The sequence below is a fragment of the Micromesistius poutassou genome (genome assembly GCF_964030765.1).
Source record: "Micromesistius poutassou genome assembly, chromosome: 19".
Classification (NCBI taxonomy): Eukaryota; Metazoa; Chordata; class Actinopteri; order Gadiformes; family Gadidae; genus Micromesistius; species Micromesistius poutassou.
In genome coordinates this window covers 6,190,482-6,210,280 of record NC_140289.1, presented here as the reverse complement: position 1 = coordinate 6,210,280, position 19,799 = coordinate 6,190,482, and the positions used below count along the sequence as shown (strand labels likewise).

Sequence of the window (19,799 nt, the reverse complement as noted above, 5' to 3'; positions counted from 1 at the left end):
TAAAATAATTATTGAATTCCTGAAAAGTAAAATCACAATCACGTCATGACAGTGAAAAACAGAATTGTGCAATGTTTAAACTGAAATGAGAATCACTTACACATACATAGCAGTTATTTGTGTTTGTTTGTGTGTGTGTGTGTGTGTGTGTGTGTGTGTGTGTGTGTGTGTGTGTGTGTGTGTGTGTGTGTGTATTGCTGCCCCCTTCGTGTGTTTTGAGTATATATATATATATATATATATATATATATATATATATATATATATATATATATATATATATATATTCCAGTTTCCAGCTCGTCCCCACACCGACCGGCACGGTCCATAACACACTTATCTGGCCGGGTCTGAACAAGCCCGTATTGATTCCTCCGTGAGGCATAATGGATCTGTTTGCCTCACAGTAACTGAATTTCCGAACCAGACCTGGACCACAAGTCATTAAAGCGACGTGGACACAACCAGCTTGTTGGACATCAGAAATTGGTTACAAGAACTGTTTATTCTGTTTATCTTTTGTAACCTTTATCTGTTGTGCTCGAGATGTGTTTTTTTTCTCTTTTAAATATGCTGAGGCTGAGTATATAATCAACAGGCCCTGGAGGGGGAGAAATATAGACCGTAGATTTGGTGGGTTTGTGTCCGTTGCTTCGGGCTATTACTATGTAATGTATCGCATTCATGACTTTTCTGCACACACAGTCACTCACACAAACACAAACACAAACACAACTACACACACACACACACACACACACACACACACACACACACACACACACACACACACACACACACACCAAAGCATGTACAAAAAATACCATAAATAAATAAACACACAGCCACGGACGAACACACACATACAAACAAATTAGAAATCAAATGCAAGGTCATGCACAAAGATCAAGCACATATGATCACGCACATATGATCCACTCTGGGCGTCCCAGTGGAACCTGAGGTGAACCGGTAGTTTCCCTCCCACTCTAAGAACAAATTCCACTGTGGCCAGTCAGCCATTACAAACACATTATTAAACAACTAAATGATGGATTATTTCCACAGATGTCGACGTTCCCCCTCGACATCAACCCACCAGCCAAGTAATTAACCATCAGCCAATCAGCAGGGAGCAGGCTGATGTATCGCCTGGCTTTAACCTTTAGTGGGCGAGCAGAGCAGATTAAAACCATTAATTGTGTGGAATCCGGTATTGGATCCAAATGCAATCCCCCCCCCCCACCCCCTTACCTTTCTGAAACTAACATCGGGAGACAGATTCCCTTCACAAAGACTTTGGTGCACTTCAATTATAAGTGGCTCTTGAAATAAATGCCGGTGTTGTTATAGACACTTGGTTTTCTGAGGCTGCATTTACTGTATCTGTTGTATTTTACTAGCATTTCTTTCTCTGTGATTTGATGTATTTTACAGCCTTGCTTTTCCCGTTCAAGGAGGAAAGATGTTATGTTGAGTTGTTATTCTTTTTGTGTAACCAATGTGAGAAATGTGTGCAAACATATCATTGAATAATCCGTCTTTGTTCATTCACCTGTCGGAAAAAATAATTACCATCTACTCTCTTATTACGTTCTTTTTGTATCTTTAATCAGATTTCACTTTCGATTGTGACAAGGATAATCAGACAAAATGGGCTCCGAATCTAACATGGTGAGTGAGGTGGTTCATCACTTGCGCAATGTTGGGATATTAGATTTGAATGTAGGCGGAGGACAGTAAGGTGTGTATTGTATGCGCTGTAAATGATTGTGTTGACAAACAAGACAAAAAGATAATGAGAAAACGTGGGCGTAGGAGGGGAAAAGAAACGATTGGAGACAAAACAACCTGAATAGATCCTCCAAAGTAATACACCTAAAGCTTCATTAAAAGGTCTGTGAGTGTGTGTGTGTGTGTGTGCGTATCAGTGTGTGTGTGTGTGTGCGCATATGTATCTGCGGCAGTTAGCAGCCCTTACTCCTCGGCTTCTTCAGAGTAACGGGGAAGATGGCATCCATTTTCTTTGTCATCTAATTATCTTTCAGCGGTCGTAATTATGAGTGATCTTTGCATAAACCCCCGTGGGCGTCCCTTAATGTCATATCTACATATATTTATACGTACGAGGAAGACGGTGGGGGCGGGGCAGGTGAGACGAAGAGTTACAGGTCCAAATGAGATACATGAAGTACTCCCGTGTACAAAACCCTCCGCAAAGAACGGGTCGACGCGGGGTTCCAGTTTCACTAAAGATCTGACGAGGAGCACAACACGCGACTTAGCATATCAAAGCCTTCTTTGTTGATTATTTAAATCAGACGGGACACTCTGTACACCCTAAAAGATGGGACTTTTTTTGAGGAGACAACATGCGGAAGAGCGGTACACATCAGAGGTACGCATTGTTGTTTATGTGGGTTTTTAAAATGCTCTCCCCGTGGTGTTGCGTTGAGTCTGCCGTGGTTCTGGCCTACCGGTCTGAGTCTCTTGAGGCCTTGGGGGGCCATCGGAGTTCAGGAATAGATTCTGGAACCTCTGAGGCTCCCTGAGCAGGTATAAACAGATCCACAATTCTCTGTTTCCTTCACGGTATCGTGTTTCCAATCGGGGTGGTAACGCCGCCGCAATACTGTGGAAGGAGCTCCACAGCCACCAGACAGCTTGCATCAGATGGCTCCGTCCCGGTTTAAAAAGAAATCGCTGGGCTTCGATTCTCTGAACACTCGCTTCTACTCACCCCTTTTGCTTATAAAATGGTGATATCATTCTTTGTAGTATGATTGCTTTAATGTACAAAAAACCAGCCCCTGTGAATCTTCCTGTGGAGCACATATAACGAAGTTGAGCAAGAGGCTCTCACCCAAAACTGTTTCATGCCAGGGCCCCGGTAGAGCAACGTAAATAAGCCGGAATACATAAATAACTTGAATTGCCAAATTAACATTAATCAGTCATAATTAAGTGGTAGTTTTTAATCAGTGATTGTGAGGAGTGTGACATGTGATTAGTTGTTGCAAATCCCATGGTATGATGGCTCCATGAGTAATGGGCATTGGGCACACATCACGGAAGGTGATGTGCAGGTTAAAACAGTCAACAATCGCATTAAGGGCCCTAGTTAGACGGTCTAAAATGCAGATGTCAAGGCGCAAAGTCAAAGTACTTTGTGGGCGGTTCTACGGCGCTGTTGCTTTTATGACGGCGACATAAATGAGCTTTGTGCCCGGCACAAATCTAAAAAGGGTTGGGCTGAAACCTGTAGGTGTGTTTTGGGCGTAACATGCAATAAACCAATGAGAGTTCCACCTGCCATCCCCTTTAAGACCCAGCACATTTGACTTGGCGAGTATATATTTTGACAGCGCGTTTGCAGTCTCCGCTGAGACAGATGCATGACCACATGAATTTCAAACTTCAAATGGCTCAGTTTATGGCCAAATAATAGGCATAATTCACACATAGAATAGCGTTTTCTTCTCCAACTTCAGAAACACTGATTCGTCATGTAAATTGCGGCAAAGACAACTTAACACATATAGCCTTTGATATGCGGACGCTGTCCTCGATGGCCGCAACTGTGGGTCTATTTAATTATATGCGCCAATACATTAACAAATATCGTTTGTTACCAGTATTATATACATTATCGTTATCGACTTGTTCATAATATGCATGTGTCCCCCCGTTAATATACATCGCCATGGACTGTATTATGCGTTACGTGTTTAGTTTGCGTGTGTTTAAACAGATGGCGCACACACACACGTGCCAAGCATCACCCACATTCATTCATTCTTTTAAACACTCACTCGCAGTAAAACTATGTTTTCTCATGATCAAATACTCATCAATCCTAAAAGTAATGGGCTTGTACACGATGTCTGTGTCAAGACCATATTTGCTGTACGGTCATACGGACATATCAGCTGTTCTTTCCTGTTATGATATTTTAGTCCAGGAAAGGCCGCCGAGACAGGATTTAACTCACTTTATTGGGTTAAGGTGGTTGGTCTATTGTCTATCGTCTATGAAACAAAAGGAGAGGAATGGTATATAACACGCGCGGAGCGTCTCTAAGCTTTACATCTAATCGATACGCCGCCCAAGAGATTCTGATTCTAAAATGGCGGAGTCCGAGTTAAATAGGCAGGTAGAGGTGGGCGTGTTCTGTGGCTTTAAAAGCCCGCCCCCTTCATCTATGTATGATCAGCTGCTGCCTGGTTGTGGCTATGCGCAAGTCTTACAGCTTATGTTATGTTTACTCAGTACTGTGGCTATGGGAGAATATTATGGCTGAAATATGTTACATTCCCAAATAATTTAACCGACCATTTAGGCCTACCCTAAAACAAGATTTTGTTTTGGAAGCCTGGAATATACTTTGCTCGAATGTATTATTGTTATTATTATTATTTTAACGCATGCCATAGCCTACTATTAGCCTGGTTCCGCCCACCTCCGTACTTCCGCTCAATTTTCATTTCCCTTCAGTACTTCGGGTCTGGGTGTAGGGTATGAACGATTTATTTTCCCTCAAGTTTGTCCCTCCAATCAGCGAACAGGAGGCGCGGCCTGAGAACAGTGACGTACAGGTCGTGTGCGAGTTTCAGTTGTAGTTAAACGAATACCAGGAAGCAGCAGGAAGACCATGGAGAAAGATAACGAAGCTATTCGGTCTGTTGTGGAAACTGCCGAATATAGATAAATGAAAGCCGGAGCAGGAACAGGCTTTGCTTAGTTTTGTTGGTGGTCAAGATGTTGTGGCGCTTCTTCCCACAGGATTCTGGAAAAGTTTAATTTTCCAGCTGGCTCCGTTAGTGGTGAAGGAGTTTGCTAAGCATGAAATACGTCACGACCAAACGTTAGCGATTGGTTAAGACAGATCCGGAGTGGCACTGGGCAGAGTCAATAGGTTTTAAACTTCAACAGCATCCGCCTTCAAGTGAGCAATCGTTTGTCTCTATAGCAGTTCTAGACCATCGGTATGAATGAAATGAGTACGAAGGTCTAGTTAGGACTAGGCTAGCCTACTATACTTCATTCATGTTCATTCATGCAGCCCTATTGAAAAAACTGTTTCCACAATCCACACGCTATTTCTATGCAGTTTCACACTGAATATGAATATGAATAATCTTTGAGATCATAATATTTAAATCAGGTTAATAGTTTGCATGTTTGTGCTGTGTATAGCCTATGTGTGTGTAAGAGTAGGCTATGTTGTAGTTCCGACCTGCCATGGCACGTCAAAATAGCAACAACAACTGCGCTATCCGCTATAGACCAGGTATTTTTCGGTCAGTGGCGCAATTGCATTGGCGCATTTTTTAGATCACTAAAATAGCACCAAGTAGCCTATCATTTGTGCTTTTCGCCGACATGCCTCTCCAGGCGCAAGTGTAGTGGCACCTGGTTGCTGCGGGGGAAAATCAGCTTTGCGCCGGGTGCAAACTAGCAACGACACATGCGTCGGTGCAGAAGGTCAATTGCGCCGGGCACAAGATAGGGCCCTAAGTGGTAAATTTTTGGGGTGTGGGCCAGTGGCCACTGCTCCACGGCCTCTGCTCCACCCAGTTTGAGAAACGGTGCCCTGCTCCTTGATGACGTGAGCAAAATGAATTTTCTGATAAGTGTATCCTTAATGCTAATTACTAGTAAACAAAATATAATCCAAAATGTAAACAGCTCAAATTATATGCTGATTACATCTGCATAAATCATTATAAGCTTAAGAAAACGGCAGCTAAGCTCATCATAAGCTAGGCCCTGTCCACTCCTGTAAACATTGCTATGAACGTTAATAATAAAAAGATCAGCTGAGTGACTCTATAAGGGGGCTCGAGGTGTCTTAAGATCAGGTTCTGCCCTGCCCCAATGAGAGCAGACTCTAAAAAGGTCAGATAGCGATTAGAAACAATCATAACAATATGAGTGAAAGATAAACTTTTCTCAATTGCAAGAAATTCAAGGTGTGACTGACTTTAGCCCACTAATTTCATTAGAGTATTGCTCTATACCAGGCGCGTGCCATCCATATGGGCAGGTGGGGCGGCGAACTTGCAAAAGCATGCTCCCAAAAAAATAGTTAGTAAATCATTGCTCCAAGTCTATTTTTAATAATGTGATTGTCACAATAACTATCTATATTATATACTATTTTGGTCTGTTGACATCACATTTTGGATGATGGTGGTGGGCGGCGATTCCAGTTGAGTTTAACGTTTCATGCAATGTTGGGGCCGGGCAGCTCAGCGATCGCGTTCCTCCGTATGTTTATCACATAACCCTGCAGGCTTCAATAAGGATTTCAATCTGCACTAACAGTGGATCCCCCGTTCCCCCCCTTGTCTGTTCCATTTGGGAGACGCAGAGGTGAACTGTCCCCCGCGCCCCCTCCCCTTTCCCCTTCTCACACAGCTTCTGTGATGGCACCTTCTCAGCAAGCAGGGGCGCTTGCAGCCAGAGGGGGCGCCAATATGCCAATTCCCCACACAGTGATATGAAAGATTATAGAAAACCGCTTTGCGGTGTGGATGATTTTTTTTTGCTCGTGTCGCCCCCCATGTGTCATGAAATAATGCTGCCCCGGGCGGCTGCCCGCTTCGCCCGTTCCTAAAACTGCCACTGCATATAATTTCTCAGACGCTCCATTGTTCCTTCTGACCTCTCGGTCGTATGCGGACTCCTCCACCGGCAGAACAGCTGGAGGAGTCCGCATACGTCGGAACAATGGAGTGTCGGAGAAATTATATGGACCCGAAGTGAACTGACAGCTGTCTGCTGAAACATCGCTTTCTCCTCCATGTTCGTTTTAATCTGGACTCCAGAGAGTCAAAGCCAAAGTTAATTTCCCCCAATTCCTTTTTTTCCCCATGGGCGAGATAAACCTTTACTTGTTGTGGAAGTACCTGAGAGTTGGAGAACATGACGCAGTCTGTGATTCATAATATCAGAGAATACCCCCGTCAGTTCGGCCGCGGCGCAATGAATGAATAAAGTTTGTAGTTATTTTACAACCTCGTTGATGAGAAACATTTATAAAAACATGTACTTTTAATTCAGCCTTGGGTGAAATCAAAGCGTAGTGTCTGTGTGCTTCCACATTTAATGAATGCATGCCATGCGCGCTTCCGCGGCCGGGACACAAGGGGGTAACTACATTCACCGGCTTCCTCCATCTTCTGTACCACCTTTTTAAATAAATCGCCGTTTCTCGTTTTCCGACGGTGACAACAACACGACTATCGTCTCCTTCTACTTCCGGCTCACGGCCCCGGGTAAAGATCTCAAGCATGCGCAGAACGCAATTCAATGCATAATCCAATCCCATTCCGTACATGCACGCTTAACTCGACTATGAATCAAATTATCTAGGGGTCTTAAATCGACTATGAGAAACCCGATTTTAGCTTGACTAAGGTGTATACATGCATTTTAGTAATCCAATCATAGTTGGACTAACGCCCGTATTCCACCGGGGACGTAAGCGCCGCGGAACGGCTGCGCCGCGGAACGGCTGCGTCCTGTGCCCTGCGTCAATCCCCACCGGGCGCGTAACGGCAGCGCGCGCTGCCTTGCGAGCCAGCCGTATTCATGCGAGATCACGAGATCACGCGATAATCCTGAACGTTTTAACTGTGTGGATAAAGGAAATCCTTTCTCACATTGTCTTTATAAAAAGGATGATTGATTTCGTAAATTAATTTATGTTGCTCCACTTCGATAATAAGTCTCTCGTCGTCCATGTTGCCAACCCTCTGAGACCCTTTGATTGATTGACTGCTGACCTGGTGCCACCGGTCATGACATAATGTTGATGTGAAGTTGTATAGACTACATGAGCGGAGTATTGTGTTTTATTTTGAAAATTGACCGGATGCTCTATGGCTTTTATTATTTCACTTCCTGCCCGGCTCGATCTGCTCTGTGGAAATTGACGCGGTTCAGCAGCGGCTCGCGTCAAAATAGAAGTGCTGCGTAAAGATAGCGCTGCGGTGCGGTGCGGCGCTCCTGGGACGCTGCTGAGACGCGCCGCGGCGTGCCCGGTGGGGATGGTTTCATTGATTAGAGTGGCAGCGATCAGCAGCGGTGACCGCGGCGCAGCCGTTCCGCGGTGCTTACGTCCCCGGTGGAATACGGGCGTAACCCAATAATTCGACTTTCTTGAGTGTCATGTAAACGCACTGACAGGCAGGGAGCGATGCTGCTTTCACACTCGAATGCAGACCGCTATGTCGGAGGAGGGATTTGTTTTTAATGATAAGTGATACCATTCTCTCTCTCTCTCTGTCCCCCGCACACTCTTTTAAACGTTAATCACAACAAGCTTCCTGCTAGACCCATATGAAGGGAAGAGAAATTGCCTGTGTGTAATAGGATAATTGCGTATCAAACATTTGCCATCCATGCTCATCCATGTTTTAATAAATACGATAATCAAGGTAAATGTATAATTGATCTTGACGGCAAGCACCTACATTAGTGAGCAAAGCCCTCCACACATTCCTCTTCTCATAAGGAAGAGAGAAAGAATTTCATGGGTTGGGGGGTTAATGATTTATAATTACGGTTGAAAACGTTTCATCATTGATGCATATATTAAACCTGCTCTATGTCACTGTTCTACTGCAGCTATTCACTCCATCAAAGATACTACAACGTTTTCTCAAGGATAAAACATGCTCATTAACAAGTCAATCCATCAATGGAAATGTGTATATCGGAAAATTACATAGCTATAACTGTAGTTACAACTCAAGCCACTAGAGGCCGCTAATGGAAAAAGTGACATAGTGCAGGTTTAAGTAGATACGATTTAATAAAAAATAACATGGAAAAGAGCGTATCGTCATGGCTTAAATCTACCTTTCAAATGTATCTTTGAGGTTACAATTTTATAACTGTTATTTTTATCCTCATTTAATTATTTTTATTGCGTCATTTTTCCTTGTTAAGCACTGTGTATTGCGGTTGTAACATAACTCCGTAGTGTACTACAATGAATCCTTGGACGTGATCCGATCCGTTTCCATTTCGCGGAACTTACTGCCCAACAAACCCTGGGAGGAAACTCATCCTTGTGTCGAACAATGGAGTGCTGCTAAGCTCTCAGACAATCTTGTTAAACAGCTTTAACCTCATCCGTTCCAAATGAAACCTCCGCTTCCAGCTTCAGGCCAGCTATCCCTAGCCCGGCAAGCCCTCGCACGGAAATGATTACTTCCTTGTACAAAGTCTTGGATTCATCCTCGCCTGTTGCTCTCAGATCCACCGGCCGAAGGACGGACCAATCAGAGACTACCGTTGATCAAGGGGGCGGGTGATAATGCAGGCAAGGTGCCGTAGTCTCTCTCGGCTCATTTAGATTCTTCTGAGAATTTGATTCTAGCTTCACTAAAAATATAAGATAAAATATAAAAAATATATATATATATAAGTCTATGTGCAATCCTGCAGCTATCTGTTATCGGAGCGCCTTGATGAGAGGATGTGGACAGTAGACGCACAAATGGTTCATTCACCATTCAAACAGGTGTTTTGCGTATATTTCTTTGTGTTTGTGTGGTTGGGGGGTATTAGAAAATAAATCCCTGTAAAGGGGTGCAGTGGTTTGGAAAGGTTTAGGAGCACTGCTGTAGAGACCGCATTTCCTCTTTTGGGGGTTAGCTCTGGAAGGTGTTTTTCAATGCAACCATAGCATCAGTGTTGGAAAAATATGTGTTGTGACTTGCCTGGGAGCCAGGCAAATGTACGAGCTCATGCTGTATTTGCTCTGCGTCTGGCCCCTCTCCTGGGGGGACAGATTCCCAGCAGACCTGGCCCCGGGTCGGGCCAATCGCAGCCATTCATAGCTTCAGTTGTTTGAAAAGAGCTGTATCGTGTGTGCTCTGTTGGTGACATTTACATTTATCTGATTGGCTGAAGTTGTTGTCAGACATGGCTTCAAATCGACTGCTTAGGGCAAAAGGGCAGACTCTGTTAAAAAAGAGACTAGGAAAACCAGGCCAACCCATCCCACACTCTATGTCAAAGATGGAATAAAATGTACTTTGTTAAAGGAAAGTAAACTCCAAAATCACTTTTTCACCTCTGGAAATTAATGCTTTTCCAGAGTGGTAGATTTCTGTGGGCTTTTACAGTGATTGACAGCGCCCCTCTCACTACCTCCTATGTGTCCGTTTTCTCAAACCTGAGCAGTCACTCGGATCGTATTTTCTCCTGCAGAAACGGCGGTTGACACCCTTTAATCGCAGACAGCAAATCTGTGACAGCACACCTTTTACTATTCAATTTCGATGAATGCGTTTTTTCTTTTTTGATATGAAGTGACTTAGCAATTAAATTTCTAAATGAAAATGTGAAAAAAGAAAAAGGTAAATGGGTTTAGAACTGGAGAGGTTTACAGAGGCATGTGTGGCAGTTAGTTTTTAGACGTGTTGTTTTGAGCGAGGAGTCAGTTGCAGGAGCCTCCACCAACAAAAGCTTTTAACACTTTTAACAGCTTTTTCTCTTTATCAGTTGTTTTATATTTGATGTATTTGCATTGCATGTTGTTTTTGCTGACTTGACATCATTGCAAATGAGGGTTACCCCTCAATTGATCTTTCGAGTATAAATAAAGGTTAAATTAAAATAAATGAAAATGAAAGAACTATTCGTGCCGGAAATTCAGGGACTATAAAAGCCACTTCTACTTATTCTATGTGGGCATGTGAGAAGTTTTACACTAGGATCTTTTATACAAATTGACTAACAGTTCATTCCGGTATAAACCATTATGGAGTAATTAGTCTCACTTTAGATTGACATCTCACATCTGATGGCAGGCTAGCTCTAATCTGACAGAATGGGGTATTTCGCTTTCTTTCGCTTCATAATTGTTTCGACCAATCATGTTGCTTAAGGCCGAGATCTGTCTGAACGTAATTGACAGACTTGGACAGCTTTAGTTAACTGTTAAAAAGTGTGTATTGATTTTAAATCAAATTAGTTAAGACTGGCCACGTCTAATTACAATTAAAATCCCCTCCTGAAGACATCACCCACTCCTGCAATTTAATTTTCTTTGGTAGAATATATATGGAATAGGAAAAAATGTGTGACTCCGCATTCCCGGAGGAAGCCCGGGGCCCCCGTCTGGAGCCAGGCCCAGACGAGGGGCTCGCCGGCGAGCGCCTGGTGGCCGGGTTTGCCACGGAGCCCGGCCGGGCACAGCCCGAACAAGCTACGTGGCACCCCCCCCCTCTTCGCCCTGTGGGCCCACCACCTGCAGGGAGACCCGCTGGGGTCGGGTGCGCTGCCACATGGGTGGCAGTGAAAGGCAGGGGTCCCGACGGACCAGACCCGAGCGGCAGAAGCTGGCTCTGGGGACGTGGAACGTTACCTCACTGTGGGGAAAGGAACCGGAGCTTGTGAGGGAGGTGGAGCGCTACCAGTTAGATCTGGTGGGGCTCACCTCTACGCACAGTCTCAGCTCTGGTACCGTACTCCTGGATAGGGGTTGGACTCTATTCTTCTCTGGAGTTGCCCAGGGCGTGAGGCGCCGGGCGGGTGTGGGGATACTCCCCACACTCCCCACACATAACCCCCGGCTGAGTGCCGCGGTGTTGGAGTTTACCCCGGTGGATGAGAGGGTCGCCTCCCTACGCCTAAGGGTGGTGGGGGGGAAAACTCTGACTGTTGTTTGTGCATATGCACCGAACAGCAGTTCAGAGTACTCGGCCTTCTTGGAGACCCTGAATGGAGTCCTGTATGGGGCTCCGGTAGGGGACTCCGTAGTTCTGCTGGGAGACTTCAACGCCCACGTGGGCAACGATGGAGACACCTGGAGAGGCGTGGTGGGGAGGAACGGCCTCCCTGATCTAAACCCGAGTGGTCGTTTGTTACTGGACTTCTGTGCTAGCCATGGATTGTCCATAACGAACACCATGTTCGAACATAAGGGTGCTCATAAGTGTACCTGGTACCAGAGTACCCTAGGCCGAAGATCGATGATCGATTTCGTGATCGTGTCATCTGATCTGAGGCCGTATGTTTTGGACACTCGGGTGAAGAGAGGGGCGGAACTGTCAACCGACCACCATCTGGTGGTGAGTTGGATCAGGGAATGGGGGAAGAGTCTGGACAGACCTGGTAAGCCCAAACGGGTAGTGCGGGTGAATTGGGAACGTCTGGAGGAGGCTCCCGTCCTAGAGATCTTCAACTCACACCTCCGGCGGAGCTTTTCTAGCATCCCTGTGGAGGTTGGGGGCATTGAGCCAGAGTGGGCGGTGTTCAAAGCCTCCATTGCTGAAGCTGCGGTGGTGAGCTGTGGCCTCAGGGTCTTAGGTTCCTCAAGGGGCGGTAACCCTCGGACACCGTGGTGGACACCGGTGGTCAGGGAAGCCGTCCGACTGAAGAAGGAGGCCTTCCGGGGTATGTTATCCCGGAGGACTCCTGACGCAGTTGCAGGGTACCGGCGGGCTCGAAGGGCTGCAGCCGCTGCCGTGTCGGAGGCTAAGCAGCGGGTGTGGGAGAAGTTCGGAGAGGACATGGAGAAGGACTTTCGGTCGGCACCAAAGTGTTTCTGGAAGACCATCCGACACCTCAGAAGGGGGAAACGGGGAAACATCCAAGCTGTGTACAGTAAGGGTGGGACTCTGTTGACCTCGACTGAGGAGGTAGTCGAACGTTGGAAGGAACACTTTGAGGAACTCCTGAATCCGACTAACACGTCCTCTATGTTGGAGGCAGAGCTCGAGGTTGATGGTGGTTCATCGTCAATTTCCCTGGTGGAAGTCACTGAGGTAGTTAAACATCTCCGCAGTGGCAAAGCCCCAGGGATTGATGAGATCCAGCCAGAAATGCTAAAGGCTCTGGGTGTTGAGGGGCTGTCTTGGCTGACACGCCTATTCAACATTGTGTGGGAGTCTGGTACAGTGCCAAAGGAGTGGCAAACCGGGGTGGTGGTTCCCCTGTTCAAAAAGGGGGACCGGAGAGTGTGTGCCAATTACCGGGGTATCACACTTCTCAGCCTCCCTGGGAAAGTCTACTCTAAGGTGCTGGAAAGGAGGGTTCGGCCGATTGTCGAACCTCAGATTGAAGAGGAACAATGCGGTTTCCGCCCTGGACGTGGAACTACGGATCAGCTCTTCACTCTCGCAAGGATCCTGGAGGGGGCCTGGGAGTATGCCCATCCGGTCTACATGTGTTTTGTGGATTTGGAGAAGGCATATGACCGGGTCCCCCGGGAGAAACTGTGGGAGGTGCTGCGGGAGTACGGGGTAAGGGGTTCACTCCTCAGGGCCATCCAATCTCTGTACTCCCAAAGCGAGAGCTGTGTCCGCGTTCTCGGCAGCCAATCAGTTCTGTTCCCGGTGGGTGTTGGCCTCCGCCAGGGCTGCGCCTTGTCACCAATCCTGTTTGTGATATTCATGGACAGGATATCGAGGCGTAGTCGTGGTGGGGAGGGGTTGCAGTTCGGTGATCTGAGGATCGCATTACTGCTCTTTGCAGATGATGTGGTCCTAATGGCATCATCGGCCTGTGACCTTCAGCACTCACTGGATCGGCTGGCTGCCGAGTGTGAAGCGGCTGGGATGAAGATCAGCACCACTAAATCTGAGGCCATGACTCTTAGCAGGAAACCGGTGGATTGCCCTCTCCGGGTAGGAAATGAGTCCTTAGCCCAAGTGAAGGAGTTTAAGTACCTCGGGGTCTTGTTCGCGAGTGAGGGTACGATGGAGCGTGAGATTGGCCGGAGAATCGGAGCAGCGGGGGCGGTATTGCGTTCGCTGTACCGCACTGTTGTGACGAAAAGAGAGCTGAGCCGCAAGGCAAAGCTCTCGATCTACCGGTCGATCTTCGTTCCTACCCTCACCTATGGTCATGAGGGGTGGGTGATGACCGAAAGGACGAGATCGCGGATACAAGCGGCCGAGATGAGTTTTCTCAGGAGGGTGGCTGGCTTCTCCCTTAGGGATAGGGTGAGAAGTTCAGTCATCCGGGAGGAACTCGGATTAGAGCCGCTGCTCCTTTGCTTAGAAAGGAGTCAGTTGAGGTGGTTCGGGCATCTGGTAAGGATGCCCACTGGACGCCTCCCTTGGGAGGTGTTCCAGGCACGACCAGTGGGGAGGAGACCCCGGGGAAGACCCAGGACTAGGTGGAGAGATTATATCTCAACACTGGCCTGGGAACGCCTCGGGATCCCCCCGTCAGAGCTGGTCAATGTGGCCCGGGAAAGGGAAGTCTGGGGCCCCCTGCTTGAGCTGCTGCCCCCGCGACCCGACCCCGGATAAGCGGACGACGATGAGGATGAGGATGAGGTGTGACTCCGCCCCTTCAGTTGTTGGTTCCGGCCCAGGCTCTGTGCCGTCTTCCCCTGCATCTGCTATAAACTAGTGGGACTGCTGAATCTGAGAGGAAGACATACATCTTGCTCCAGGATGCCTACAGCCTAGGCAGGACACAGGTTAGATTGAACCCATGTCTTTCGGCAGAGAGTCCAATGCCTTAGCCACTACACTGAGGGATTTAAGAAATGTTTCCATTTCTGGGGAGCTGAACCATAGAAGTAACGGGGGCCAGACCTCCAAGGTGATCTAAAGGAGCTGGGTCACTCAGTAGGTGCGAACCGCTGCAGGTGGGAGACAGCGGGGTGTTGTTGGTTTGGAGACCGTGCCCCCTGCTAGAAAAGGTCACCTGCTTTTAAAAATGTTATTCGCCACACACACACACACACATACACCTGCCGTTGAAACCTTCTTCTCCGAAGACACGTTCTCCAGTAGGCATGGAAACATAAAATGTGTGTGTGTGAATAAATGTCAATGTGTGCATTAGAATGTGCAGTATATCTGTAAAAATGTGTGTTTCTATGTGTGTGCGTACAGATGTGTGTTTTCGTGTGCCTCTCTAAAAGTGTGTTTCTAAGTGTATGTGCGCTGATGTTTTTTCCTCCTGTATCTCAATGTTTTTCTGTGTGTGTATAAATATGAGTTGCCCTGTGTTTACAACCTCCTGACAAAACTCACACACACACACACACACACACACACACACACACACACACACACACACACACACACACACACACACACACACAAACAGAAAGCCAGTCGGTGAGACAGCCGGGACTCCCGAATCAGAACGGCACACAAGGTCACATGTCAACAGCGGTCCCCTCTGTAACCAAATTAGCATCGGTAGCGTCCTAGCATCAGAGAAGCTAACGTTAACAAACAGACGGCCTAATGCATTGCGACGCTCCATTAGAGCTAAAAGGGGTCAACGACCGTGGTTAAATGACAACAATGGAGAGGAGCTGTGGATTAGCTTTGAGTTGTTCAGTGATGGACGTGGTTGCCACTAATGGAGACCTGGGGACTCCTGCTGATGTCGTTAGGAACGGGCCGTGGCACCAGATAACCAACTGACCCGGCGATGTCATTACACGACAGCCGAACGAGTCTCCGCCCCCTAATCACCCGCGGAACCCGAGTAACCTTCGGATACGTACTCTGAGCAGGGTAAGTAGTGTGTATTTTCCACCTCCTGGTAAAACAAACAATCAAATGGGCTGTAAATGTGTGTTTGTATAATTGTGTGTGTATATGGGTATTAATGTCTCCGTGTGTTTATATGTGTCAGGTGTGTTTATGTGTGGTGATGTGTGTGTGTGTGTGTGTGTGTGTGTATGTGATATCATTGTGATTATTCTTGAAGAACAGGTTTCCAAGGAATCCACAACATCAAATTTCACGAAGACACAACCACAATAATTTCTGCTCCCATCTCCCTTTCACAAGGACTAAACCTAAATGTATATTTGTCTTTTAATTTTTTTGTTATACTTAATCTACAATACTAAGTAAATCTACACCATAATAAGTATATATATATATATATATATATATATATATATATATATATATATATATATATATATATATATATATAGTATAGTATAGTATAGATAGTAGGGGTGTGCATCTCTCCAATAAAAGACGATTCAATGCATATCTCGATACATGGGGTACGATACGATTCAGGAACGATACATTTTTTAAAATGGAACGATTCGATTCAGTTCGATTCATAGATTTGCATCTTTTAAATCAAAATCGATTTTCCGATTCAAATCGGTTTTTGTTACACCCCTAATAGATAGTATAGCGCATTTGCCAGTGAGTACAAACAACAAAATTGCAAATTTTTCTAATTGAAACATCTCATTATACATCCTCCAGTTGAGAGGTTGGGGGTTTGATCCCCAATGTCTAAGATTCCTAACCCGTACCTGCTATTTCGGATAACAGCATCTAATTAAAATGAATGAATCAGAAAAACTATCAGTGTGAAAGTGTAGGACAACAAATACATGAACAGAATCAAAAGAGTGCTGTTTAGTTTGTTACTGTTTGTTGTCGATGAGTTAGATGTTCATGTTATTAATATAGCACATGTAAAAGAAGCACTGTTGGTTGACAAATGTACTGAACCAACAACAATGAAAGAAAACGGGTGAAAAAATCAGAGTAAGTGATTAAAAGAAAACAAAGATGATCAAACAAGAGGTTTATAGATACGTCTTTGAGAATTAAATAGCTAAAATAGAAAGCCAAGTTGTCCAAGCTGCACACTTCTGATTTTATTGTGGGTTTTCAAGTGACCAATTTAAGGTGGATTAATGTTTTCTCACTCTACACAGTGTTTGTTATGTGAAAAATTATTTTGTGTTCTATTTAACGTGTTCTAACCCTCTATTTAAGCGTTCCCCCTGAATCATTTAATAGGTCCACTCTGTCGAATGCATGGTGACATTTCTGAGCTGTAAGGACTTCTATCTATAAAAGATGAGGAAGAATAAACAACCAAACCAAAATAAACCTTCTTTATTCTTTATTTAGCTTGTTGTTGTTGGTTTGCTAGCTGTGTTGTTTTTATGAGAACAAAAGAAAAGAAAAGAACAGAATGACAGAAAACTGTTTGTGTAATTGTAATGCAACCGAACCGAAATGAGCAGTACCACAGCACTAAGCAGAAACCAAGCAGTTAAAAGTTAATAAGAAAGCAAGCAAGCACAAAATAAATAAATAAAAACCTCTGAATATCAGAGAAAGTAGGACCAAAACAGAGTAGGACGGAAGAAAGAGCTATTCGACACCTTGTTATGCAACCATCACACACACACACAGGCACACACACACACACACACACACACACACACACACACACACACACACACACACACACACACACACACACACACACTAATACACACGCATGGGCTGGCACACATTCAAGGAATTAGTTCCTCAAATGTATTTATTCATTCCCACAAAGAAGCAATTTAACGCATGACTTAATCCATCTTCGCTGTGTCTCCCAAACTCCGTCTGCCCTATATGACACCCGCTTGCAGCTTTATTTATTTATTTATTTTCCGAGGCCACAGATAAAATATCCATAGCCGGGGAATATTGGATTGCTTCAGAAATTGACAATGCCAGCGCAGGAGGGGGGCTGGGGGAGAGAGAGAGAGAGAGGGAGAGGGAGAGGGAGAGAGAGGTGAAGTAATGGGTAGGCAGATCCAGAAGTCCGGTGAATCTTCCCCCGTATCAATCTGCCGCGGGAATATTTGCTATATCCCGTTGCTTTAAACACAGACACTGTTTCTCAATGTGTCGCGGGTCACGGCTCGCGTAATGAAAAAATATGAGCGGCTTCAAGGGCCCGGAGGTCGGGGACAGAGAGAGCGGGAGAGATGAGAGGAGTCATATCTCACAGGTGCTCAACCTGAACTGATCCATGGAGCAGGCCCCAGACAGAGAGGAGAGGGCCAATCAGACCCGGCTCTCAAAATCAAACGCGCGATAAAGGCGTAATGGGGGTTGAGCTGTGATTGTGGCCCGTGCCGTGCAGCTGGGGAGGCTAGAGATGAGGATGTGGTGTGGGAGTAGCTTTGAAGCCCAGAGTTTGGGCAGCGCGACACCATCTGAAAAATACACTGAATCTCGTTGTTATAGCGGAGCAAAGCACGCAAAGGTAGTGGGCTGTATTCAAGTGATTGCTTGGATTCAGACTCAAGTCAAATTTAAGATGCGAAAATTCAAATGTCCCAGCACAGCCATTTGCTTTAGGCTTAAGAGAAGCATCTGGATAACAGCTTGGTACGGGTTGTGTGTAGTGCTAACACTAGCATCAGACTGGCAGTGTGCTATGTGTTGTGCAAAGGGTAGCACTATTAACTGGCTAGCAGTTTACTATCTGACGCACTTAGACTATTATCTGGCTAGCTGGTTGCTATCTGTAGAAACTAAGACTAGCATCTGGCTAGAAGGCTTAGATTACAATCGAGGGATGTTGAAGCTACATAAACAAGACTCATAAATTCCATAAACTGTTAAGCTCATCACAGCTGCTCAACTGCCTATATTATTTACTACAGTTGTTCCAGTCATTGCCTTGTGTGAAAATGTGTTTGGTAGAAAAATCAGGCTGTTGTTCCTGTCAGACACGGAGAGCAGCATACGCAACACAACCTTAGCATACAGCAGAGGGCAGATTTCATGTTTATGAGCACTCCCGAATTAAGAAGCTACTCTCACCTCTTCCTCCTCCTCTCCACCTCTCTCCACCTCCTCCCCCCTCCCCTAATACCATAGGACCATCGTGGTGAAGCAACGGTTTGTTCCATTGTTTTGCCTGCGTGTCCTCTCTCCCGGTTTATGGCCAAATAAAAGTGTCAGTGTACCCTGAGCATCCTGGGACTCGCAACGAAGACGCCGCTCTGTTGCCGTGGTGACCCAATTACGCTCTGAAAATATGGAGCACATTAACTCTGGGCGTCATCATCATCATCATCATCATCATCATCAGTGACAGAGCCAGCGTTACGTTGTGTAGGAGGAGCACAGTGTGACGCTTTTGTTCTCGGGGTCCTAATTATTTACTGCACAGCATTTCCCTGTTGTTTTTTTTGTTCACTTCCATTTTGTATGAAAACATGAAAAAATAACTAATTAAAGTTTTTTCTGTGTTTATTTGCAATTCGAGGTTAATGAGGGTAGTCGACTTGAAAAGTCGTTGAACTTCCTGTCGCCTTCTCTCTGAAGGTGACAGAAAGTTCATCTCTACGCTGAGGGGGTTCGGTTGCAAGCTACCTGCAGCCCATGAGCAGGAAGCCCTCACCCCTACCTGCTCCTTGATGATCTGAATTCACTGTAATTGTCTTTAAACATCTGTATGTTTACTCATTAGTAACCTATGGCAACATGAAGCCAATAATACATGGTTTGATATGTTTGTACATTGTTAGAAGTTTCTTGAGATCTGTACTGGTTGACTTTCAGGGCTTTTCCAGGACCAACTTCATCAGACAATGACAGTAATGCAGTATAATTCAGATCACTAGTCAGTTTCCCTTCAAACATATCGCATGTACATTTCATTTCTTCATAAGTACATTATAACGCAAAGACTCATCCAGTCTCATTCGACCATACCATAAACATCCCTCATCATTATGAATTGCTTTCATTCTAGGAATCTCATCTTCTTGTATCATGAAGGAATATTCTGCTTGTCACTTGCCCTAAAGAACATCCACTCACTCCCAGTAGTTTTATCACCGTTTGTATTATATAATGCCCTGATTATAAGGATGTCAACGGACTCGGATAATCAGTAATAAGGGTAGGTCATTTTTAAAGGGCTCTATGATCTGATTAGAAACTGCACAAGGCTCTCTCGATGCCATATCAGCCTATGATTGAAATCAGCATACATTTTTTTTGTTGTTGTTTTAAATCTAGAGG

General features: G+C 45.4%; 1 protein-coding gene across 1 annotated transcript in view; it reads left to right on the top strand.

The window, feature by feature from the left end:
* fbxo16 (F-box protein 16) overlaps positions 1-17,942 on the top strand; it is a gene marked incomplete at both ends in the record, with an annotated part of 35,378 nt that extends 17,436 nt beyond the window's left edge. Inside the window, one exon of the mRNA XM_084484266.1 lies at positions 17,905-17,942. Coding sequence (XP_084340392.1) covers positions 17,905-17,942 — 38 coding nt within the window. The remainder of the gene's footprint in view (positions 1-17,904) is intronic.
* Positions 17,943-19,799: the final 1,857 nt, after the last annotated feature.